The sequence below is a fragment of the Marmota flaviventris genome, chromosome 1, assembly GCF_047511675.1.
Source record: "Marmota flaviventris isolate mMarFla1 chromosome 1, mMarFla1.hap1, whole genome shotgun sequence".
Taxonomy (NCBI): Eukaryota; Metazoa; Chordata; class Mammalia; order Rodentia; family Sciuridae; genus Marmota; species Marmota flaviventris.
Window position 1 is genome coordinate 15,566,593 of NC_092498.1, and position 26,983 is coordinate 15,593,575.

At 36.9% G+C, this 26,983-nt stretch overlaps 1 protein-coding gene across 8 annotated transcripts in view; it reads right to left on the bottom strand.

Moving 5' to 3' along the window:
- Positions 1–765: 765 nt before the first annotated feature.
- Positions 766–26,983, bottom strand: part of Luc7l2 (LUC7 like 2, pre-mRNA splicing factor) — a 70,237-nt gene continuing 44,019 nt past the window's right edge. For 6 of the 8 annotated variants that reach the window (XM_027952129.2, XM_071611763.1, XM_071611747.1 and 3 more), the window contains 6 exons: positions 23,343–23,486; positions 14,792–14,968; positions 12,908–12,999; positions 10,034–10,063; positions 5,447–5,638; positions 766–1,768 (listed from right to left, as the gene is read on the bottom strand). In XM_027952129.2, coding sequence (XP_027807930.1) covers positions 1,591–1,768; positions 5,447–5,638; positions 10,034–10,063; positions 12,908–12,999; positions 14,792–14,968; positions 23,343–23,486 — 813 coding nt within the window. In that variant the 3' untranslated portion in view covers positions 766–1,590. The remainder of the gene's footprint in view (positions 1,769–5,446; positions 5,639–10,033; positions 10,064–12,907; positions 13,000–14,791; positions 14,969–23,342; positions 23,487–26,983) is intronic. The other 2 variants (XM_027952132.3, XM_027952133.2) reach the window with 1 other exon arrangement.

Below are 26,983 nucleotides of genomic sequence, written 5' to 3' on the forward strand. Positions count from 1 at the left end.
TTTTTTCCCTTATACTTTGTCTTAAAAGTCATTTCTTGCCTTTTTTTTTTTTAAACTTTATTTTTTATGTGGTGCTGAGGATCAAACCCAGTGCCTCCTCATATGTGCTAGGCAAGTGCTCTACCACTGAGCCACAACCCCAGCTCCCGTGTTCCTCACACTTTCTAGAATTACAAGTGATACCTGCCAACTATGTTTAAGTCACTAGTGGGTATACTGTCCATTGGCAGTGCTGGAGACCAAACCCAGGGCCTCACACAAGGCAAGCACTCTCCCACCGAGCTACATCCCTACCTCTTTAAAATATATATATTATTTTGAGACAAGGTCTAACTAAATTGCCCATGCTGCCTCAAACTTGGAATGGTCCTGCCTTAGTCTCTTGAGGAGCTGGGTTTAAGGCATGCACCACCACACCTGGTGGTATATAGCTCTTTAATGCAGAAACTGATGGTTTCATTATGTTGGTTACATACTGGTTTTATTCAGGTTTGTTGAATAAGAAAAACAAGAAAACAAGAAATCCCCCATTATTTCTGCAGGTCCAGTCCTTCTCTACAGCAGCTGTTACAAACAGCCCTGAAGTAGTGGAGTACAGTCAGCAAGGGTGTAGGCAGAGCTGTTCACAGTTCCTCTGTAATCTTTGCAAATACATATTCACTTCCTTTGGTGCCTTGCACAGTAAGGCCCTGTTAACCATGTGACAGAATAGAGGAAATACCCACAGGAAATAGTTCTAGTGACAATTTACTAGACAAGTTACAGTTTAATGATGGTGGTGGTGATTGTTTCTTTCATTTTATTATTAATATTTTTTACAATAAGGGTGTAGCCTTTATACTCCACACACACACAAAATAAAACAAGTGCTTATTACGAAAGAGTCCCTGCCCCCACCCCCCTCAGAACATCCTGAACATAGCAATTTGATGGAACAGAAAAATCAAGACAAGTCTGATTTCAAAACTTCAATAAAAAAGCGAAAGTATGTAATGCAACAGCTGTTCAACTTCCAACTCTAAATAGGCACCATCCAACAAACCCCAGTATTTTAATTTCTCCAGCACACATTCCAGTATAAATGCTCTGAACTGTAATTAGCTAGTAATTAATGGGAGTAGAACCTTAGAACAGAAGTTATATTGCTTCCCTGACCCTTTCTCTTACAGTTGGAGGGTACAGGTATTAAGGGATACAAAAGTCAGAGACAGAAGAATTAAAAAGAAAAATTCCCAAAGCTGCTGCTTGGAGTAGAAAGGAAGACAGCGTCTTACAAATGTTCAAAAAATCCCAAGGCAAGTAACACAATTCATTCACTATCACTCCTACTTGAAAGAATAAAGAGATCAATGTCGTATTATAAAAAACTGCACTCTCAGAACTGTATTACAGGTTCACCAGAAACTATGGATGTAGTTTTAGGCTTTCTCAAGGAAAACAGGTTCAGTTCAGATCAAGTTAGATACTGTACATCTAGCCTGGCTGGATCAGTGTCTGGAACTGCTCACTGTCACCCTGAACAGCTGTAAACTAAACAATAGTGTGTAACTCCGTAGGAAGCTTAAGGATTGAAGATATATACACAGCTAATTAGATCTCCCCTGCTTCGCGCTCTTCAGAGCTCCTCCTGTCTTCTGATCTGCCATTAGCACTCTCATAGGACCGCTTCTTATCTTTTCGATCTCGGTCACGAGGTGATCTGTCTCTTGAACTCCTGTCTCTGTCACGTGATGCTAAGTCTTGGTCTCTGAATCTTTCTTTTGAGGATCTGAAAAATATTAATTTGAGGAGCAAAATATGTTGGGAAACCCAAAATCCAAATTAAAGAATAGGATAAATAGAAAGCTGAAGAAATATATTAGAATATATCCAAGACAGAGGAGTCAGTTTACTGACAGAAAAGAGCACTATTAGGGTCATTGATAAGGGCTCTAAAACAAGACAGGTAGCAACAAAAGCTAGGGTCAAAAAGCATAAGCTAAAATGTCAAGATATTCTCAGTATCCTGGAGACAACCATAAAACATCTCCAATTCATAAAAAGTATTTAATATAAAAATAATACATTGATAATAGCTTTAAAAAGTAAAAGGTATTACCAAATTTTTAAAAAATATATAAGAACATGATTCCAAACTGGATGGAAATCAGTAACTTGGTATGGGGTCAGCAAATCTTTTGTTTGTTTATCTGGCCAGACAGTAAATATCTGAGGTGTTGCAGGTGACACACAGTATTTATGGTAGTAGAATTCTTTTCTTTACATCTACCTTTCAAGAATGTAAAACCATCCATAGCTTGCTGGCTATACAAAAACAGGATATAGGCCTTGTGTGGCCTGTAGGGAACAGTCTGCCAACACCGACAAAAGAACTACTCAATAATATGGCTTGTAAATAACCATTTTGTTAACTTAAAAATCTGCTTTATTCCTCCTGAGTTAGATCATTAAAACCAGAATGGAAGACAAAAAAAAGATGATCGCACTATAATAAAGTTTCTTATTACCTTTTGCTTTCCCATCCCCATCCTCAGTAAGAAAGATACGTCATAAATAAGTTCATATCAGAGATTTAGAAGGAAAACGAAAGAATATTATGGGATTAGAATAGTCTTCTATACTCTCAACATCTAAATTAATCAGTAACAAATATTACTTATTTGGTTCTTTACAGGTGATGCAGAACTTTTACATAATTACCTCACCTAATCCATGTTCAAAATTAGGTTCTGGAGGCACCGGCAAGACCTGGATAATACTTTTCTCGTGTGCTGGCATTTGAATCCAGGCCCTTGAGTATACTTAGCATGTGTCTGCCAAGCTAAACCCCCAGCCCTGAGTAAGAAGACTTCCAGGAAGACATAAGGCAGGGAAAAAAAAATACTATTATACTCCATTTTATATATACAGTTAAGAAGGATTAAACTAAAAGGTTCAAATATTCTATCATATCAACATTGAACATTTTACATAAGGTTTTAGTAAGCTTAATTTCAAAATGATGTGTTAAAAAAAATTAGAGTGCAAGAATAGTGACTGCAAATTTAAACTAGTCTTATCCATAGCCTTTATGGGAATGAAATATGAAGAGAGATGATAGAAATGATACCTAAGAATAAAGACATTACCTACTGGTAAATCCCAGAGGTCAGTGATAATAACTGAAGGTGAGCATCAACTAACACTTTCTGAGAAATCACAATGTCCCACACAGGAGCAATTTCCATACACTACTTTATTCATACTACCAATAATCCTAATAAAGCAAATAAATATGTACTATCTCTACTTAAGAAATGGGGAAAGACAAAAGGGATAATGAAGATATTGGGCAAAGCGCCAGACCCGAGTCTGTCTCTGAAGTCTGCACTATTCATTTCTACACAGAGCAAGAGCAGAAAGCTACAAATAGTCCTCACTGACCCACGGGAAATGTTGCCAGGGAAAGATCACAAAGACAATCTACATATATCAGAGACCAGTGCTTCACAGCTTCACAGCAGGGCAAGGAAAGAGCACAACGTCAGACTTTGAAAGGGAACTTTAACCTTCAAAAATTAAATCCACACTGGTAGCAATAACTTGATGTTGTGTGTAATAACAAGTAAGTTTTAAGGGCAATTATTTGCTAATTTTTGGTTTAAAACAATAACTTTTAAAGAGTAACTTGAATTCAAAGATGAGAAGTTCTCGAGAAAAGCAAAACTTTTAATAGTTTTACAAAAATAAGCCTCTTTATGAACATGCTGAAAATCTTAGATGTGAAGGGGTATCATGTAGTATGGGGAAAATTTCCTATACAACTTCACAAATGCAGGAAGCATCAGGGACTAAGATGACACAATCTCAGAGAAGGAGACTTCACACCCAGCCCTCCCATCTCCACCACCAATAAGGACATTTAAGAGTTCACAAACACCAGAAACAATGACAGTTGAGCAGGTCAACACAAGAAATTATCTAGATCTTCAACTGCCTAGCTGCATGATTCTCAAAATTTCTGTGTGCAGGTTAAGACTCATGGAGAATTTTTTTTAAAGGCCTATTTCTAGACACTGCACTGACGGTGGCCTCCAAGATATCCAGTTTCAAAAGTGTATGAGAAGTGGCCTTATTATAAGTAACTTTTCTACCTGATTAAATTACATCTACTTTATTCAAGTTTGATTACCTGAAGCTGTTTTTTTATTACTTTGGCATTTTCCTCATCTAAACTTAGATGACTCACCCTATAATATCAAGGTTAGCACTATCTGTGGTCAAGGATGGCAGTCCTGTGTTGTCATACAGAGAACTTCTTAGAGCAACTTAAACATGGTTGCTCAACTATGTTATATTATTTTTTTACTAAGCATAATGTAGTAGAAAGTATATAATAATTCTTAATAAAGTCACCTTAAGGATTACTTAGAACAAGGTCAGAAATATTATAATTATAAAAATATTGATTGAGAGCCTATTAATCACTCAAGCTTGTAAATGATTTCAAGGAATGGGTAGCTGAGACTCAAAATAAAGGAAATATTTTTAACAGCTTTCCATGGATTCAGTATGGATTTAATGAAAAGGACTCCATAGAAAATGTGAGATTAGTAAGTATACTAGAAACACAAAAAATATTTATCCTCTATATACTTAAGAATGGTTATTAAGGAAGGAGAAAAGTTAAAAAAAAAAAGAGCAATTTTCAGTATGGTTTATATTCCATACAAATTACCTGGGTTGAGGGCTACCATGTGACCTGAGGTTTTGAGAGTTTAGTCTATATAGATTGTGAGTGCTAAACTCCTCTACCACATTCTAAGCCAAATATTCAGGTTCTCACTAAATATTCAGGTCCTTAAACATACCTTAAATATGCCTACCCTCCTTGCACCTTTTTAAGTAGTTTTTGTTATACCAAGAAGTTGTGTAGCTTCCTTAAAATTCTGAATTTGCCCTGCACCAAGCAACAGTGTATACAACAATGCATTACCTATACTTCAGATTAAACAAGAATATACTAGAATGTGTCTGCTCTGAAAAAGCGCACCAGCTCAAATAAGTTTGGAAAATAGTAAGTCAAACAAAGCTAAACAACTCTTTTAATGAAAGGACTTCTCAGAGTCCCTAATTTGTTAATACATACTGAAAAAACTGAAGAGTATTAGTATCTAAAAATTATTTGCCTGTAAAATACGTTTTTTCAAGACATACTAAGCAGAGAAAAGCAGTAACCTCTGCACATATCAGTTTCAATTTCTTCCTCTGGCTCATATGTAATTTATTCTTTCTGAACTACCCATATAATCAGGAAAGAAATGTATACACCCACACACAAATGTGTACATATCACCAGGTGCAAGTTTTCAAACCAATAATCTAAACTCTAAACATAAGTAACATAAGTAAACAAAAGGCTAAACCATCAAGGTAGCTCCATATCCTCTGATCGGCACATCAGTACCTCCTCTTGGATCGCTCTCTGCTCCTATCTCTAGAACTGTGACGACTTCTCTGGTGACTACGGCTTCGGCTGCGGCTGCTGGAGCGGGATCTGTGGCGATGGCGTTTCTCCCGAGACTTGGATCGAGTCCTCCTCTTGCGTTCTCGAGACATAGAGCGAGACCGGTGTCTGCGATGCTCTCTGGACCTGGATCTACAAAAAGACAAGATTTTATTTCATTTTATTATAATGTTGTAAGCAATACATTTATTATTTACTAATGCCTGTTCTTTAAAGAGAAATTATTCCTTAGTAGCCTGTCTTACTGCCAATTTTATTCCAAATCAACTCAATTTATACTAAAATAAATTGCTATATGTTAACACCTGCAAACAAGAAAATACCAATTCTGAGAGGTCAATCAGTATTGTGTAAATTTACTTCAGGAATATAACAAATGAGAACAACAATCTTCACAACTACTACATGCTAGGAATTATAATGTCTAAATGCTTTAGGGACTTAATTGCATTTAGACTAAGAATTTTTGAAATATGTTAGAAATTAAATTATGTACCTGATGGACATGGACAGAAGGAAGGAAGGAGAAGCATGGGAAAGAATACTATTCGGGATAAATTATCCTCTCTGAATTGAAAAGGCTATATGACCACAGATGTAAGTTTTAAATACCCACAGTATAATAGATCACAGTGTAATTAAAACAGCGAGGTAGTTCTCTATTCAAGTAGCACATAACTGGAGAGGAAAAAAAAAAAAAAACATGCAAAAAATCACTTTTGAGAACTTAACCTAAACTGGGGTGGGGGAGGATGTTACTAATAAGTATATAAGAGTAGAAACGGAAAAACACTTCTGTATTCTCAACCAGATCACTTGCGTGGAAGGGTAGAGGTGACATGCAGAGAACAGAAATATTTGAGGGAAACAAAGAGGAGAGAAAGGTGTACTGTTTGATTTAAAAAGTTGCTTTCAGGGGGCTGGGATTGTGGCTCAGTGGTAGAGTGCTTGCCTAGCACGTGCAAGACCCTGGGTTCCATCCTCAGCACCACATAAAAATAAATAAGTAAATACTGTGTCCAGTTACAACTAAAAAATAAATATTAAAAGAAAAACTTTTTAAAAAAATTGCTTTCAGATGGCACAGTGGCGCATGCCTATAATCCCAGTGGTTTTGAAGGCTGAGACAGGAGGATACAGAAATCAAAGCCAGCCTCAGCAATGGCAAAGTGCTAAGCAACTTAGTGTTACCGTTTCTAAATAAAATACAAAATAGGAATAGGGATGTTGCTCAGGGGTTGAGTGCACGAGTTTAAAAAAAAAAAAAATGCTTTCAGAGTGATGAAGTTGTTCTAAACTAGTATGTGGTGATAGTTGCATAGCTTTAAATTTATTAAAAATCACTGACATGCAAATTTAAAATAGGTAAATCTTATGGTATAGAATGTAAATGATAAAGTGGTTTAAATTTTTAAAGTGCCTTGAGAATGTGATATTTTCTCATAACTTGATATAGTACATTCAAAAACAAATTATTCAGATACAGTTTACACTAAGTTCATTTTCAAATGATTATTTTATATAAGAAATGAAGTTGAAAAGCTTTCAATTTCTGTCAACGTTATAGTCAAGGAAAGGTAAGTAATGTGGACCTAACATCACAGCCAAACAGAATATTTCCACAACTGAAGAGTGCATTTCCAAAAAGGAGCAGAGGAAAAGAAATGTAAAATTCACTAAATAAAAATTTTATCAAGTAACATTTTGTTTAAAAACTCATTTGGACCTATTATGAATCCTTTCTTCCAATGCATATTTTTATTCAACTTTAAAATAAGTACAAGCCAGGAACAGCAACACACACCTATAATCATAGCTATTAAGAAGGCTGAGACAGGTGAATTCCAAGTTTGAGAACAGCCTGGCAATTTAAGTAGACCCTGTCTCAAAAAAAAAAAGTAAAAAGAGGGGCTGGGCATGGTGGCATATGTCTGTAAATCCAGCAACTTGGGAGACTGAGGCAGGAGGCCCACAACTTTAATATCAGTCTCTGCATCTTGGGCCTTCAGCGATTTTAATAAAACCCTGTCTCAAAAAATAACAAGTTTGGGAATGTAGCTCAATGGTAAAGCACTCCTGGGATCAACCCCCAGAACCGAAAAAAAAAAAAAAAAAGGAAGGTAAGAAGGGAGGGAGGGAGGTTAGGAGAGACAAATAGATGGGGGGAGAAGGAGCGAGGGAGAGAAGGGTCAAGAAGGTCTGAGGACACAGCTCAGCGGTAGAGCACCCTGGGGTTCAACAGGTATTGCAAAACACACACACACCCCACAAAAAAAAGAAAAAAATCCACGTCCTTGGCCTCTAAGAGCTTATACTCTTTAGTTCTATATAGATCTCTGTCTAGTATAAACAGAGTAGGGTAAAGGTGGGTAGAGAAATGGGGAAGTAATATTTTATAAAGAATATGCAGATGGACCTGGCCTCGGTGGGGCATGCCTGTAATCCCAGAGGCTCTGGAGGCTGAGACAGGAGGATCTTGAGTTCAAAGTCAGCCTTGGCAAAAGTGAGGTGCTAAGCAACTAAGTGAGACCCTATTTCTAAATAAAATACAAAACAGGTCTAAGGATGTGGCTCAGCGGTCAAGTGCCCCTGAATTTAATTCTGGGTACCAAAAAAAAAAAAAAAAAAAGAATATGCAGATGGGCTGGGGTATTCTCACTGGCCTGGTATGTGAGAATCCCTGGGTTAGATCTCCAGAACCATTTAAAAAAAAAAAAAAAAATAGGGAGAGGCTTTTCTGATAGGATAGCATTTTAAGGAAGACTAAAAGAAGGGAAAATATCCAACAGAACTATCAGAGGGTACACTGGCATTTATGGTCCCCCTACTTAAAGACTGTAATAAAGACTTTGACTTCTATGAATGACATGGAAAACCTTTAGATGATCTAATGCCATCTATTTACTTACCTACCTACCCGTCTACCAACCAATCAACCAACCAACCAAGCCCTCTACAGAGGGCTTCCTTCCCAGTCCTCAATTTGGCAGATTTCTATTTTAACTTTATTTTGGGGGGTATCAGGGAGCCACATCCCCAGCACTATTTTCTATTTTATTTAGAGACAAGGTCTCACTGAGTTGTTTAGTGCCTCGCTTTTGCTGAGGCTGGCTTTGAACTTGCAATACTTCTGCCTCAAACTCCCAAGCCGCTGGGATTACAGGCATGCGTCACCGCACCCAGCAAATGGTTCCTTTATTAATGTCTTGAGTTTTTGTATAATTTTTGATTTGTTTGTTTTGGGTTTCCCCCTCAACCCCAATATATACTACGCCTAGTAATTTACCACACTGACTACCACACTTACCACATCCTTGGCCCCACCCATCCCTTTTTGAGACAAAAAAGGCTCAGCTGACCTTGAATTTGTGATCCTTACACCTCAGCCTACCAAGTAGCTGAGATTATAGAGGTACGGACAATTATGCCTGGATTGTTTTTAGGGTTTTAAGCAAAAATATCACTGAAAGATTCTAAAATATACTAAGGGGTAACTAATAGAAACATGAAGTTTTTATTTCGTAACAACAAATGTTCTACTTTTTAGGACTAAGTTCTTAGAAAAAAGTTACTCTCTGGAGTTTAAGACTTTGCAGGTTTCAAAAAGGTGATGTAATATGAATATAACCAGTGTAACTCAACATCATGTACAACCACAAGAATGGGAAGCTATACTCCATGTATGCATGATATGTCAAAATACACTCTATGGTCATGTACAACTAAAAAGAAGAAACAAAAATTGTTTTAAAAGGTAATGTAATCAGAGCAAGAGAAATGGTAGAATCTGGAAAAGAATGAAAAAGGGCATTCTAGGTGGGAATGGATTTATAAAGAAAGGCTCAAAACAAAATGAGCACAGCAAGAAAAGAACCAAGAAAGAAGAAGTAAAACACATTTCTCTACCTTTCTCAGAAAATGTTTCAATTAATTAGAAAAAGACTTTTTAAAAATACCCCAAATATTACCACTAAAAATCAAAGGAAGTATTATCTGTCCCTTCCCTCCTTATATCTGTTAGTGTGCCTCTGAAATATTTTTGTACTCACAATACAAAGGGAAGAATGGTAGACTCACAAAAGACAAAAATGAGGCACAGACTAAATAGCTTAGTTTCCCTTACCTACTAAGATCTCATTCAAAAATTTATCTAACTAATCAACGTATTTCTATTTTCCACAGGTACAACAACCTCTTAGAATGCTGTTCCTTAAATGTACCACACAAACTGACTTTTTAAAAGTTACCATATTTACTTAGCATGAAAAAGATTTTAAAGAAATATTTAAGAATATTTTGACATCTTTCCCTTGTAATTCCAGAGTACTGTATATAATTTTACTCTGATAAACTTTGTGATTCAAGAATCTTTTGATCAGTTTCTCCTAAAATGATAATGTTCAAAACTGAACCAAAACAAAGAAACAGTAATAATTTATTAATTCTCATTAACTTTTATAAGACAGTTAATTTATCTTCACTTGTTGAAAAACACAACTTCACTACCTATCTTGTATAAATACCTACCTTTTAGGATTCTTGCTATGTGATCGGGACCTAAAAAGAGAATATCTATTTTTAGAAAAGTGACTATAAATTAACAAACAGTGCAATGTGCTGTTAAATAAATTCTTCTTGACTCCTAAATTTTTTTAGTTTAAAAACATCAAAGTGTGTATTTAGCACACACTTCCCCCCCCCCCAAATGTACCACCAATTATAGACTTCCCCATCTTGCTATATGAGATCCCTTAACTGGATACCTGGCTCTTAAATAAAAAAATAATAATATGTTCCTGGAAACTAACACAATAGTATATCACACTCCTTACTGCTTCAGAAACCATTTGCTAGCCTAGAAAAATTATGTTATTTATACTTCTGTCACTTGTTTTTCCCTTAATACCCAGCTCAACTTTACATATCTTCACATGACCCAGCATACTGTTAACACACAATGAGTAATCAATCACATGTGTGTGTTTGTGTGCGTGCGTTTTGTGGTATTAAGGATTGAACCCTTGGCCTCACACATGCTAGGAAGGCACTCAACCAATTTGCAACACCCGCAACTTAGTCACTTTTTTTATTTTTGAGACATGATTTCAGTAAGTTGCCCAGGCTGGCATCAAACTTGCAATCCTTCTGCCTTAGCCTCCCAAAAGTTACTGGAATTACATGTGTGTACCACTGTCCAGCAGACATGAGTTTTAATTCTGGCTCTACCACTCATCATCTGTGAGTGGGTCACATATATCCTCCCTTAGCTTATTAGTCTGACAGTGACAAAGAAGGATACAAAAAAAAAAAAAATTTCATTGGGGTATGTGTATATGAGGATTAGGTAAACTAATTAAGGTGAATTTCTGCAAGCCTCCCTTTTAATTTTTTGCAGTGCTGAGAATCAGACCCAGGACCCTGGGCATTGCTACACAGGCGCTCTACCTCTGAGCCACAGCCCTGGCCCCAGTATAGTGAATTTCTTAGTACAATGCCTGGCATCCAGTAAGTGATAAGGATTGTTTTTCAGTTGTCCTTTTTAGCACCAAAGTCAGAATCCCTTCTCATATAATCTTTTTAAAAATATTTTTTTTAGTTGTAGTTGGAACAATACCTTTATTTTATTTATTTATTTTTTGTGGTGCTGAGATTGAATCCAGCACCCTGCATGTGGTAGGTGAGTGCTCTACCACTGAGCCACAACCCCAGCCCCTCCTATAACTTTTATACTAGCATTTAATTACACCACTTCTCAAGGTCACAGAGGAAAAATTTACACATTTCTGAAAGAGGTGTACTTTTTATTTGCACTGGGAATTGAACCCAGGGGTACCTTACCATTGAGCCACATCCCCAACCCTTTTTATTTTTTATTTTGAGACAGGGTCTTGCTAAGTTGCTTAGGGTCTCACTAAGTTGATGAGGCTAGCCTCAAACTTGCAATCTTCCTGAGTCACTGGGATCACAGGTGTCACCGCACCCAGCTAAAAGAGGAACACATTTAAAAAAATATATATTTATTTTTTAGTTGGACACAATATCTTTATTTATTTTTATGTAGTGCTGAGGATCGAACCCAGGGCCTCACACGTCCTAGGCGAGTGCTCTACCACTGAGCCATAACCCCTGCCCCCTGAAAGAGGAATACATTTTATAATCAAAGTAGAAAAAAAAAGGTCAGCCAGCAAGCAAAGGAGTTGGTGATTTTCTTTCTCATTATCTACAAATGTGAAAGCATATTCTTGCAAAAAATGTTTGTTCTCATTTGATTATCATCTCAGTTGAATCTTAAATTCAGAATTCCAATGTTAAATAAAATGCTATTTATTCTATCCTAAATATTACAATACTTAGTAATATCCCCATAAGAACTTAATGTACACCAAAGAACAAACAGATAAAAGTCTGAGGTAAAATTTATGGTAAATGAAAAATATATATTCATAGCTAGCTGTGTATGTGTATACAGAGAGAAATGGGAAAAACTGACAGCATTTCCCCTAAAGAAACAATATCCACACAGCTTTGTTCCATTTTGTTCTTAAAGTGCAAAAGGATTACCAGTTAAAAGTCAACACAAATAAAGTTTAAAATTTCTTTAATAGGCTCAAAGCTTAGAAGTAGTTAGCATGGTCTACTCACATACTATAAAGGGTTTTAATGAAGTTAGGCACATCTACTAACTCTGAGAGGTGTTAAAATTTCAGAGATATCATACACATTATGATTAAGGAAACATCACCTATTAGAACCGTAAGTTAATTTCTTATGCCTGTCCATCATAAATTCATCTTAAAAAACTATGAACACAACTCACAAAGAACGTTGCCACAATGATGCTATACAGTTTTAGTTGCCAATGGGTAAAAGTGACTCATATAATTCTATGCCAACCTAGTACAAATCTAGTGCAATATGAAAAACCAAAAAGCTAGAATACAGTTTTGTTATAAATCTTATAAGACCTAAAGACAAAAAGCATTTTCTATTCACTCTTCCACACATTCTATAAATTGCCTTTAGTTTAATGGCTAAGGCTTAATACAGATTGAACATCCCTAATCTGAAATTCACAACTTTTTCAGCACAGATATGATGCTCATCAAGTTTAAGATTTGGGAGCATTTCAGATCCAGAATTAGGGATGTTCAACTAGTAAGGTTTTTGCAGACACTTCAAAATCAAATAAAACCTCCCAAATCTGACACACCAAGCACTTTGGAGAAAGGATACTCAGCCTGTATGTCTGTATAAAAACTGCCTTTCATTTTTAAAAAGTAAAAGCAATTTTCCAATGCTCCAGAAGAGACTTAATGTCATCTAAAATCATGTATCAGTCACATTTCTTTTTAGAACCAGGAAACTTAACTTCAAATATTTGGACTATTTATCATGCCATACCTTCTCAGCTTCTCCCTTTCTTCCCTCTCCCTTTCTTCTCTTCGTTTCAGGCGCTCCTGGTTTCTTTTCTCCTGCTTCTCAGCTACAACTCTCTTAAAAACAATAAATAAGAAGTTTATTTACTAGGTCAATTATTAATTATCTTTACCTTAAACTTTACCATTTCTGGTTCCCAACATAGTATAATTAACTTCAAGATCTGTTGAGGAAAAAAAATTCAATTTGACCCTGTCAGATGTAACTATTAAGCTCACACCCTACTTTCTATAATCTTCCTCCCTTTTATGGAAAATGTGCAATATCGCAAACTTTTCCATGATTTCTTCATGATATTTTAAAATTACTTCAATAAGACTTTTCTGAATGTTTCCCAGCATTATTTTTTATATACTTATAATGAACATCAACCATCACAAATATCCATTCCTTATCATTTCCAATGAGGCAATGGTACCATTTTAATGCTGCTGCCTTTAAAGATATGAGTAAAGTGATAAAGGATTCTGTTGCTAAGTCTGTTTCTGCAAAGAATCCCAAGTATGTAGTGTTATCAACAGAGCCCATCAACTCTCTGTTAAAATGAAACCCATTTTGACAGTTTTTAGAAACTGTGAGATTTATTCCAGCTACTCAAAAAAATGGAGAGAGGATAAATGCATACTGAAAATATGGTTATGTCCCTATTTTTTTTTTTTTCCCTTTCTTTCTTTTTGGTACTGGGGATTGAACGCAGAGGTGCTTTATCACTGAGCTACATCCCCAGCCAATTTTATTTATTTTGAGACAGAATTTTGCTAAATTGCTGAGGGTCTAAGTTGTGAAGGTTGGCCTTGAACTTGCAATCTTCCTGCCTCGGCCTTTCCAGTCACTAGGTTTATAGATGTGCACTACCACACCTGATTTCACTGGGTGTTTTCTGACTCCTCATTATTGTAAAAGTTAAGCCATGAATCTTGGGATCAATTCCAGTGATACAATTACATGGAAAGTGACTCTCCAGTGCTGCCAATATTTGGGCCAGTCTTCAACTTGTGACAAAAGGCTACAATACCATATTCTTTAAAAATAAGCCACATCAGATAGCTGAAAGGCAAACTGATATCTAGTAACTCTGCCTTTTACCACTTCAAAATACCTCACTTTTTTTGTGTGTATGTATTTGCTTATTCCCTCAAAAGCACTAGGGAGATAAGAACTATGCTGCCTTTTTACAATAACCCATATTAACTAATAGTGAGTGTCCTTCTTTCATAGGCTGTCCTAATTCCTTCCTGAAATGGAGGAAGGTAGACAAAACTAGAGGTTCTATTTTTTTAAAAAACATTTATTTTTTTTTTAAAGTTTTAGGTGGACACAATATCTTTATTTTGTTTTTATGTGGTGCTGAGAATCGAACCCAGTGCCTCACACATGCTAGGCGAGCGCGCTACCACTGGAGCCACATCCCCAGCCCAAAACTAGAGGTTCTATAGGCTTATATTTAGTAAAGAACTCCAAAATATTTCAACACATACTGGGCTCATTTTCTCAATTCTCCTATAAATATTATATGAATATATAATTATTGATTTTACTGAAAAGGATAACACCTTACATTTTAGGGTAAGGTGTTATTTTGTAGAAAAGGGTCAGTTTAGAAACCAGTTTAAATGACTAATTCAACACAAAATGATACCTCCCAGAATAACAGAATAATACTGAAAAGCCTTTTTCTCAGACATCATCCATTAAACCTGCCTGAATCTCCATTTATAATTCTACACTATTCAGTGTGAACTGTTGACATAAATCACAACTGAGAATACTATTCCAAAGACAACTAATAGCAGATCAAAAAATAAGTAGCAAAATAGGACAGTCAGTGATATTAATTTACCAAAGTACCTTTAATTCTTCAAGCTTCTCTCTTATTTCAATAAATCCCAGGTGCAGTTTACCCCCAAAATGATCGGCCAGTCGTCTGTCATTATCATGAAGACCTAAGTAGGCAGAGCAGACTTCACAGACGCGAAGTTTCTGCTGTTGGAAACTGGAAGCTGGCATAGAATTCCGATAAACTTCCTAAACAAAAGTGAGGGATAAAACAAAAACAAAAACATAAATTTCATTAAAAGACAAACAAAAGGCCATAGAACATTCTGGGGTCTCCAATGCCTTGCCAGATGTGTCTTCACCAACAGCTGTCACCCACCCTCTCCTCACACCTCAGGGAGGGGCCTGAAGACCAAGAAAGAATTTTCACAGCAAAGCAACCAGCTGAAATTGAATCAGTCTACACTGGCTCCATGAGAGTAAGACTCTACCTACACTGCATAGGAGAGGGAAGCCTTGGAGAGCACAGCTGCTGGATAATTGCCCTTGCTCTGAATCCTCCCCCGCACTTTTTTTTTTAATCTGCCTTTTAAAAAAATCTTAGGAACATTAGTTTTATTACACAATGTATGAGAAACAGAAATTTATTAAGAACCATCTCTACTCTCCTAGAAGTATGAAGAAAGGACAGAGAACAGCAGGGCAGGAGAAAGTGTCCCAGGGAAAAGAGCCTCTGATGTCTCTTGCAGGTGGAGACAGGAGACTCCTGGTAGAATCGAGCTCCTGGCCGGAATCCGTGCAGAAAGCCTGAGCCAGACTGCATGCACACCACATGCACGTCACAGTGATGCCCACACACCAGGATCCACAGATCTCAGGGTCTTTTCACTGTCCACTGATTTGTCTGTCTCTGTATTTTCATTGGAGTCACTCTGCTTCTAAATCTAGCACGTTTCTGCCCTCTTTTTTCTCTGAATGCCAGCTCACAAAACCAAGGCATGCAGCAACACAGTTGTTGAACGTTAAGTGGCTATCCTCCTAGTAACCAACCCCCTTCTAGCCCTTGCTGTTGTTATGGACTGCCCTATAGAGATACCTTGGGAGGATGTGCTGTTGTCTGCTATGGCTCAACTACTGTGGATAGGAGGCTATGCTGGGAGTGGAGGTCCTCACATGCAGGAAACAGACAGATAGAAGGCACACTGGCACATCCACCACCTGACTTCTTGCTTGGCCATCTCAGGTAGCTGATGCTCAAAGGGATAGAGGGAGGGTAGAAAGGGCAGGCTCACTGGCACTTTTAAGTGAATACTGAAAGGATATATAGGACCTGGCAAGGCCTAACTCCCCAACACATAGGCTTCACCTGGAATGTGTAAGCATGCCCGTGGATTATCTAGTGCTGGGGTACCAGGTATGTAGCCACTGCCTCATTGTATTTAGATTTGCCAGGGACACCCAGGTATTACAGGGCTCAAAACCCTCGTCAAGCATGATTGCCATAATTGTTGGGTCCAGGCTTAACAGAATAGCTGGGTAAATATTCCTCACCCTGGCTCTATCATGGGTGGCTCATTATTTGCTCTACTGTGGGCCTCTGTGTGGGGTCCACCATCAGTACTTGACTGATCAGCATTCCATGCTTCCTTGGAAATGTGCAGGGGATTGTCGTATCTTGCCTGCATGAACTTCTTCACTTAGTGGTGTTTGCCATAAATCAGTGACACCCAGGCTTTAGACATCCACCGTGGGGCCCTCATATTCTTTCCACTGGATGACTTCAGGGGTAAGGTAGAGGAGAGTGCCCTCAAACTCATTCAGCTTCTGCCCAGCCATGAATCCAGTGCTCTGGCTGAAGTGGACAAGTTTGAAATTGCCTCCAGCAATCTCCAGGATGTTCTCTATCTTAAGGTGTAGGTGCACAATGTCCTTCTTGTGGCAGTAGCTCAGGACACATATGACCTGCCTGCATAGTCTTCAGGTCTCTTCCTCCAACATACCACCAGACTCCAAGAGGCAGTGCCATAGCTGTCCCCCATGTGCATGTTCCGTGACAATGTAAGCTACCCTGCCCAATGCCCCTTAGGATCCGATTATGTCCATGAAGTTGGTCTTGTAGCACCTGGGCCCTTGCAGTACTACACTGTTCTGACTACTTTTCCTACCTATCACTGGAATACCAAATAAGGATGCCAGATTAAAAGCAAACAAACAAACAAAAAACCAAAATAAACCCAAGTTTAAAATATATATCAAAACACCACAACCATCAACCACACTATCTAGAAGTCCAACAGCTCACCACCACCAAAAGTTTTCTGTACTTAGAGATAAAAACAGCCAGTCTTTTATCCAGCCAGTATTTGAAATTCCCTCACAATGGCTCCTTATGAGGTGACAGCAGGAAACGGCCCAGTCACCCCAGTCCCCATCTCAGTTTTTGGCCTCTAGGATCTTTCTGACTTTCATGATAAGAATAAAAAAGGACCAGGCTGATATGGTGGCCCATGCCTGTAATCCCAGCAATCCCAGGAGGGTGAGGCAGGAGGGTCACAGAAGTTCAAAACCAGTATCAGCAATTTAGTGAGGCCCTAAGCAACTCAGTGAGACCTTGTCTCCAAATAAAAAATAATAAAGGGCTGTGGACGTGGCTCAGTGGTTAAGCACCCTTGGGTTTAAACACTAGTATAACAAAACAAAATAATAAGAAATTGACTCAAGAAGCCTTTTGCTTCTGTGAGTTATGGAGACTGATATTTACTTGCTTAGAAATTAAAATTTGTAGAATTTTTAAAAAAAGTCAAACAAGAGGGCTAGGAATGTGGTTCAGTAATAGAATGTTTGTGTACATGCACAAATCTCTGAGACTGACCCCTTGCAAAAAAAAAAAAAAAAAGGCATGCAAGAAAATATAAAAGCATGGCTATTTTGTTACGAAAAGCATACATTCTCCATTGTCCCCCTGTCCACTACATCCTTTCTTAGACTACTTCCCTAGAGGTCAAAAGTCACAGGTCACAGGTCCACACACCTTTTGCCAAGAAACTACCTTAATAGTTCTACCACGATACAAAATACAACAGTCTGAAAAGGGTTTCTCAATGTTCTTTTCTATAGTTTTTGTTAAAAATATGATGTGGTCAGCCTCTAAACTGCATACCAGTGAAGGGTCAAGCAAACAGAAGCCACCTATAATTGTAAAGGAGTACATGTTTTCCACATTGTTAGACTTCCTTCCCAAAGATTGTTTTCCCCTCCTCGGAAATATGGATATGCATACACATGATAAGTCTCCCCACTAAAAGGAATACAGTTCTACTAAGATAAGAGATAAAATGTGTCCCGAGATTAAATTATCTTTTACTCACACATTTTCATTTGTATAAATTAATTCATTAAACAGTAAAAAATGGTGAGTTTGCCTATATATTGTCCTCTTTTTTCTTTACTAACAGGACTCTGGCTTTTATTTGAGGTAGCAACACACCCAGCTAAAAATATGACATTTTCCAAGCTTCCACAGAACTTTGCCTAAAATACTAGTGGAAACTGCCAGGCAGAATCTATAGGAAAGTTCTTCAAAAGAGAATAAATAAATTGAGATAAAAACCCATCACTGGCTGATGTAACCCTGCAGATAAAAAGGAATGAGAAAGCTTATTTACACAGGCTTAAAAGTGTCAATACCAAGATATTTACTAGTTACAAAAGGGAAACGCAGTAACTTCCCAGAAAAAAAAAATATGTACCATCACCAAAAATGGGGAAAACCACTAACAAATGTTTCAAAACGATACATCACTACAGTGGTATTCCTATAAAAATCTAATCATGAGAGGCTCGACATGTAGTCCAGTGGTAGAGCACTTGCTCAGTATGTGCAAAACCCTCTTTTCAATCCCCAGTACATGAAGGGAAAAAAAAAGAAAGGAAGGAGAAAGGACAAAACAAGAAAAGCAAGAAAGGGAAGATAAGAGAAAAAAGAAATCTAACTACGAGAAAATGTTAAGACAAACTCTAACTAAAGGACATTTTACAAAATAACTGATGAATACTTATCCAAACTATGAAGATTGTATTCTTCAAAGACAGACTAGAACAGTTCCAGATTAAAGGAGACTAAAGAGGCCTAACTAAATGACACATATAATCTTGGACAGGAAAAATTTTCTTTCTTTAAGAATAAAGAATATGGGCTGGGGTTGTGGCTCAGCGGTAGAGCACTCGCCTCGCGTGTGCGAGACCCTGAGTTCGATCCTCAGCACCACATAAAAATAAATAAGTGAAATAAAGGTATTGTGTCCAACTACAACTAAAAAATAAATATTAAAAAAGAATAAAGAATATTATTGGGACAACTGATGATATGTGAACAAAGTCTTTAACAGCCTTGTATAAATACTAATTCTTGATTTTCATAATTGTGCTGTGTTTATATAATAAAACATCTTTGTTTTTAACACAAAGTATTTGGGTTAAAGAAGCATCTGTTTTCAGAGTCTCTTTATCATTAGGCAATATTTGCAGCCCTTTTTTAAAAAAATGATTTTATTATGAGACAGGGTCTCACCAAGTTGTCCAAACTAGTCTTGAACTTGTAATCCTCCTGCCTCAGCCTACAGAGAGCTGGGATTATAGGTGTTAGCCATTGGCCTGACAAGAGGCATCTTAACTGTAACAAATAGACATAGTTTAGCCACATACAGGGAAAAAATGATAAAGTAAATGTTACTTTAAATGGGGTAAAGGATAGAGGAGAAAGTCTTTGTACTATTTTTTACTTTTGTGAAAATAAATCAAAATAAAAATTTTTAAATTAAAACATACATGTACAGATACATGAAGGCATGTCAACTCCATTTTAATGCTTTGATCTTTTTACTTCCTTCACGTAAGGCTGTAGTTTAGACCAATACTGCCACAAATTGATAAGCATCAAGATGAGTCCACACAGAAAGGATGGCTAAACATAGAACTAGAAATAGTCTGTATGTTGGATGGCATTATGGGGTCAAATTATGTTTCCCTAATCCTAAATATTAGCTGAGAAAATTTGTGGCTTTTAAGCCACAAATTAGTTTTTTTATTATATAGAGCTGAGCACAATCTATAATAGAAAAGTAAAAATTTTAAAGTGTTATTCTTAGTAAAAACCAACTGATAATAATATATGCATAAGAGGCTAACAATGTTAAGCTACTGTGTAATATTAGTAAACCTCTGACTACACATATATTAAGATTCACAGAACCAGGTGCAGTGGTGCACGCCTGTAATCCTAGTGGCTTGGGAGGCTGAGGCAGGAGGATTGTGAGTTCAAAGGCAACCTCAGCAACAGCGAGGTGCTTAGCAGCTCAGTGAGACACTGTTTTTATTATTATTATTTTTATTTTTTTAGAGAGAGAGAGGAGAGAGAGAATTTTTAATATTTATTTTTAGTTTTTCAGCAAACACAACATCTTTGTTTGTACGTGGTGCTGAGGATCGAACCCGGGCCGCACGCATACCAGGCGAGCGCGATATAGCTTGAGCCACATCCCCAGCCCGAGACCCTGTTTTTAAATAAAATAAAAAATAGGGCTGGGGATGTGGCTCAGTGGCTGAGTGCCCCAGAGTTCAATCCTCAGTACCAAAGAGGGGAAAAAAAATTCATGAAACTGGCAATTATATTGAAGGAAAAGAAATAATGCTCACTAGCTTGATTATCTTAAGAGTCATCATGGAAATTAACTATAATTTAGCTATAGCCATAAAGTACTTTTCATTTAAAAATTACTGTTTATTTTCTGGATTGACAAAATTGCACTTACAGAAACCCTAAATATTTAGACACTGAAATTATCAAGAATGGCTATATGGTATATCTTTTTCTATCTTTCTATTATTATTGGCCATTTAAATTTAACATAATTGTTGGTATACTGGGTTTAAATTTACCATCTTGCAATTTATTTTCTACTTGTTCTTTACATTATTTATTCCTTTGCTCCTGCTTCTTTCTTTTAGAGTATTTTTTTAGAATTCCATTTTATTACTATTATTATCTATAGCTCTTTTTTCTACCTCTAATATTGTCTCTAGGGCTTATGGTATAAAACTAACAGAAACTTAATTTACAAGAAAGCCTAGGTAGTTATATAAATATTAGATAAAATAGAACTGAAAGCAAGGGACATTCCCAAGTATAAGGGGGGATATTTGGAAATAATTAATGGGTCCATTCATCAAAAAGGCATAATCCTAAATGTATATTCACCTAATAAAAGAGCTTCAAAACAGATGATGAAAGCAACTGACAAAAGGGAAAAAAACACAGATATACATCCACAATTACTATAGCTGAAATTTATCCACTCCCCTCTCAATAAACAGCAAAATAGAAAATCAATAGGAAAAGCTGGGCATATAGTGGCATGCACCTATAATCCCAGCTATGCGGGAGGATATCAAGTTTGAGGCCAGCCTGGGTTACTTGGTGAGATCTCTCCTCAGAATACAAAATAAGAAGGGCTGGGGATGTAGCCCTGTGGTGCTCTACCCAGTGCTTTCCCACTGGGCTAAATCCCAAGTTCCACCCCCCCCCCCAAAAAAAAAAACCTTTCACAAATAAAACTCCAGTCCTAGATGGTTTGTGGTAAATTCTACCCCAAGAAATAATACCAATTCTAGAAAAAAAACATTTTCAGAAAGAGAAAACACTTTCCAACTCATTTTATAAATTGATATTACCCTGATACCAAACCAAAGACAAAGTTTTTACATCAATAAGTGATTAAGAATTAAGACTGGTTAGAAGGGCCAGGGATGTGGCTCAGTATTAGAGGGCTTGCATAAGGCCCTAGGTTTGATCCCCAGCACAACACAAAACAAAACAAAAAAAGACTTAAGACTGATTGGAAAATAAGATACTGGGCATAAGTCTTCCTTCAACTCTCTCCTTTCTGTGGAAAACATCTAACATGTATTAGTTTCTTCCCTTCCTTTAAGTAATATTTTTATTATAATCACATAATATCATAAGGAATATTGAACAATATTTTCTTGATGTTCAGGGTCATCATTGTAACGGTGGCATTATAGGAGTACTATGAGGAGCAATCACCATAGTTTTTCCTTTTCTCCCTCAATTCTTGCCTTTCTCCTCTGCTGACCAGCAACATTAAGGGAGGTTAAGGAAAGACGCTAAAGGAGATATACTAAAATAAGAAAGCTGTGATAAGGACTTCTCAGGAGCCACCCTACAGTGTTAGAACTGAGATAATGATCCATCAGACCACAACTTGACCAAGACCGCTTAACAATGCATACTTCTTCCCCAATGCCCCATTCTCCTTCTATTTAAACTTTCAGGTCATGTCAGCATCTGGAAAACATGCCTAAAAACATGTCTTCCCAGTGTGGCTACACTAATTAAAGTTACTTTCCTGCTTTTTGCAATTACCCTTTGGGTTTGATATTTGGGCTGAGTGGCCAGCCCTGGATTTTGTACCTGACCTGGGACTCCTATAATACTTTTAGTTCATATTTTGTGGGAAATCAAAAAATCACTGTGAAATTTAAAAAGAAAGAAAGAAAACTTCCCAAGAGCTAGGGATATGGCTCAGTGGTAGAGCCTAGCATGTGTGAGGCCTGGGTTCCATCCCAGCACCACAAAAATTTTTTAAATTAATAAATAAAATGGCTTACCTATATTCTGCCTTTCCTCTCCAGTCTGAAGATCATCAATGATACCAGAAAAGAAGGAAAGAAGGAAAAAGAATAGGCACCCTAAAGCAGTTTGAGTGATAGGGCTTTCCTTTTCATTTTTGATCTGGTCACAAAAGACCCTGTCCTCTTTAACAATTAAACCTCACTGGTGAGAAGTTTAAGAAAAAAAAAAAAAAAAAGATTAGGGTTGGGGAAGATGCCTGGGGTTGAGAAAAAAAACACTGAAAGTAGGTAATCATAAGTCAGACAACCTATAGAAGCCATTCAGATTACTGTAAAGCAAACCAGATGTGATCATTTAGGAACAGTGGACACAGGCAAAAGAGTACAGTATAATCCCTACCAAAGACATTTGATTTCCTAAAATCTATCAGATGTTCCAATCAAAACAGAACTTTACAGGATATCAGATTTCGACCTGTGCTGAGAAAGAAGGAGGAGGTTGGGGATGCAGCTCAATACCAAGACACCTGCCTAGCACGTATGAAGCCCTGAGGTTCGATCCCAATCCCAAACACCACCAAGAAACCAAGAAAAAAGAATGAGAGAAGGCTCCAAGGCATTCGCAGATTAGACTAAGGTGGGAAGAGAATCAAGAATACTATAGCATGGGAGTGAATGAGGGATAGGTTGTCACAGTAACCAAGAATCTGCAGAGTATGCATGTGTCTGTGTCTATAACTGTTGAGTGTATGTGACTAGATAGTTTAATACACCTACAAGTTACAAATTTCAATAGATCCATGGCTCCAACTTCCCTAAAACCACTAATTTTGACATAAAACCCAACAGCATAGCACAGACCACTTAAATATTTTCAAATTGGCTTAAACTCCCTTTTAAAACTTTGTAAAAATTTCTAGTCAAATATACCATATGAACAGACACTAAGGTTATACTACTATTAAGAACTTACCTCTGCTTCTCTTTTCTTTGCCCGTGCTTTCTCTACTTCATCCATTACTTTCTGGGATTCTTCCACATTCCCTTCAGCTCCTAGTTGTTCCACCTTGGCTAATAATTTACCAATTTCTTCATTTAATTCATGAACACGTTCTGCCTAGAAACAAACAGAAAAGAAAATCATGAAAAAATAAAAGAATATTAAACTTCAAAGTATTTCAGAAATGCTCAGAAAAGATTTGTTATCTAAGAAAATATGATCACATCCACTGGGACACTAGGATGTTCTGAGGCTGCCTGCCTACACCTCAGTGAAGGTCAAAGATACTAGCAAGCAATAGAACTGCTACTTTGCAGCCTGTGCTTAGGTATACTTAAGTGTAAAACACCTTTCCTCCCATGATCTGGACCTCTCTATGTTCCCAAATCATCTCTTGCTGTTTCCTCTCCTCATAATATAAACTATATTATCTTTAGTTTTCCAAACTTACCCTGTTTCTGCTTGTTTTTGCACAGATTGTTCCTCTTCCTGGTATGTCCCCCTTACCTGTCTAATGAATATCTATTCATTCAACAAGATCTGATTCCAAGAGTGTTTTCTGTGAAGCATTTCTGAAAAATCATCACATGCCAGCCCCACTGAAACATGTAAGCACAAATGACCATATTCTCCTTTGTGTCATTTTTCACAATTACTTTTATACATATCATATAACTTAAAGATAGCTGTCTGAATTTCCCATCTTTGTATCTCTAATGTCCAAGAAACATAAGTTCAAATATGAATTAAAGAAATGAACTAGTGGATGCTCTGTAAAGCTAGAGGTGAACATACTTTAAAAGTCCCATATCTGAATTGCTGATAAACCAATTACCGAATGTGAAATTGTAGCCAGTTAGATACACCTGAATCCATTTCCTCATCTGAGAGGAATAATACCTGTCCCATGAAGTTGTGAAAAATTTAAAAAAATGCTTTGTATGTATACTGCAAAGCAGTATTATTTTCGTAACACCTGCATGTCACCCTCCCTCCATGAGTCCATGTTTTCCATTGGTATTCATTTTTGACTTAGGTTTGATATATTCTTCCTCATCATCATCCTGGGAAACTAGTTCCCTCATACTGTTTTAATGGCACATGACAGTCTTTCCTTTGAATCAAAATAAGTATTCAGTCTCTATGTGGCCAATCATATTAGCAAATAAGGTTTTTATGTGATGTGAACATCCAGTCTCAACAAACTAGATGGTCAACAATCTTTACATCTCAAAGTTCCTTCAACCCAAGATGTTCCTTCTCTCCAAGACATTCCCAACTCTGTTATCACTATTTTTCCTCTTTATCAAAGTAGTACTTTCCTTTAAAAATCTGTCACTGTTTAACTGCATTAATGCCCAGAGCTTCACCCTCTCCAGTATCCCCGCCCTCTGCCATGTTAACTAAGTACCATTGTCTTCTGACTCAACTTGGCCATGCAATTGCTTCAGTTAAAGGAAGGACAGTTAATATGACCCAAGGAAGTCTTGAAAAACACTTCTATGACTAGGTGTAATGTTTCTGCACATCTTTCACCATTATGAAAACATGGCCAAGCTAGCCTTCTGAGTATGGCTCAGTAGTCTCCAGCTGACTATAAAACATGTGACAGGAAAAATAGTCAAGTTTAATCTACATAATTGACTACACACTAATGAACTAAATAAATACTGACTTGTCTAAGTCACTGAATTTTGAGGTGGTTTTGTTTTACAGCACTTTTGTAGTATACAATGCTGTATAACTAATTCACCTTGGGCTCTACATAGCATTTGTCAATCTCTTTTAACCATGAAATACTATATCCCTTATAATTCAGAATGACCTTTTAAAGACAGGGTCTCACTGAGTTGCTTAGCACCTTGCAGTTGCTGGGGCTGGCTTTGAACTCACTATTCTCCTGTCTCAACTTCCAGAGCTACTGGGATTACAAGTGCATGCAACCACTCCCGGCTCAGGATGGCCATCTTAATAGTTCCTTATCTTTAGAGAACTCTGCTTAAAAGGCCAGCTGAAAGTAAACCTTTTTTCACACAAGGGAATCTATTTCCCTTTGCACATACTATCCAAACACTATATATGAATCCTGTCATATGAACTTTACCTTAGGAACACTCTTGAACTGCATTTTGGTAAAAGGCAATGGATTATACAGAATGGTACAAAATTTATGTTGTAAAATATTAAGTTATCAAATCATCCAAATGCAATATATAGGACCTTGTTTAGATTCTGATTATTACAAACTGACTCACAGGAAAAAAGAAACATATTTGGATATCAGATAGGATTAAAGGATTAATGGATGTGATATTGTGGTTGTTTTATAAAGAGACAAAATGATGTGACACCTAGAATTTACAACAATGAAACAATAACAGAAAACCGATCGCTTTGAAATTCAGTGATAGATTCACTGGGTATCATTATCCTTTCTCCCAACTTGTTGTGTGTTTTTAAAGTAATGAGTCAATACTGTCATGTATAACTAAAAAGAACAATGAAAAAAATTAACAAGTTAGGCAAAACATGAAGAACAATCAAAACGCAACATTAAAAAAACTAGCAATTGGGCTGGGGTTGTTGCTCAATGGAAGAGCACATGTAAGACACTGGGGTTGATTCTCAACACCACATATAAATAGATAAAATAAAAAATAAAGGTCCATCGACAACTAAGGGGAAAAAAAAAACACCTAGCAATCCTATGAGAAAATGGGCAAAAGAATAAAACAACACATTTACTGAATGAAGAGTGCATGCAGATGGCAAGCATACACCTGAAAAAAAAAAAAACCTCATCATTAGTCATTAGGTAAATGCAAATTGAAACCACAAAAAACCACTACATTACTCTCATAACAGATAAAATGAAATATGATGACATCATCAAATGCTGGAATAGATGTAAAGAAACTACAGCATTCACACTTGGTAGCAGAAAAGTAAAATTGTACACTCACTCTAAAACAAATTTGGCAGTTTTTTCAAAAACTAAACATGGGCCAGGCACTGTGGCGCATGCCGATAATCCCAGCAGCTCAGAAGGCTGAGGCAGGAGGATTTTGAGTTCAAAGCCAGCCTCAGCAAAAGTGAGGTGCTAAGCAACTCAGTGAGATACTTACTATCTCTAAATAAAATACAAAAATAGGACTGAGAGGTCAAGTACCCCTGAGTTTAATTCCCCCCTGCGAACAAAACAAAAAACTAAACATGGATTTACATTATGACCCAGTAATTGCATTCTTAGTTAATTTATTCCAAGTAAATGAAAACTTGTTTCTACACAAATATCTATATGCAGATGGGTACTTCAGATCTGCTGGTATTAGCCAGTAAGTGAAAACAACCTTAACGTTCCTCAATGTGTGAATGATTCAACTGCGGTATAACCATACCGTGGAATTCTTCTACTCAAAAATAAAAATAAATGAACTACTGATGTACAAAATGTGGATGAACTGTAAGGAAATTGTGGTTAGTGAAAAAACCAATCTCAAAAAAGATACCTAGTGCACAATTTCATTCATTTAATATTCATGAAATAACTAATTATAGAGATGAAGAATAGTTTAGCGATTGCTAAATGTTATGGATTGGAATGATATGGGTGT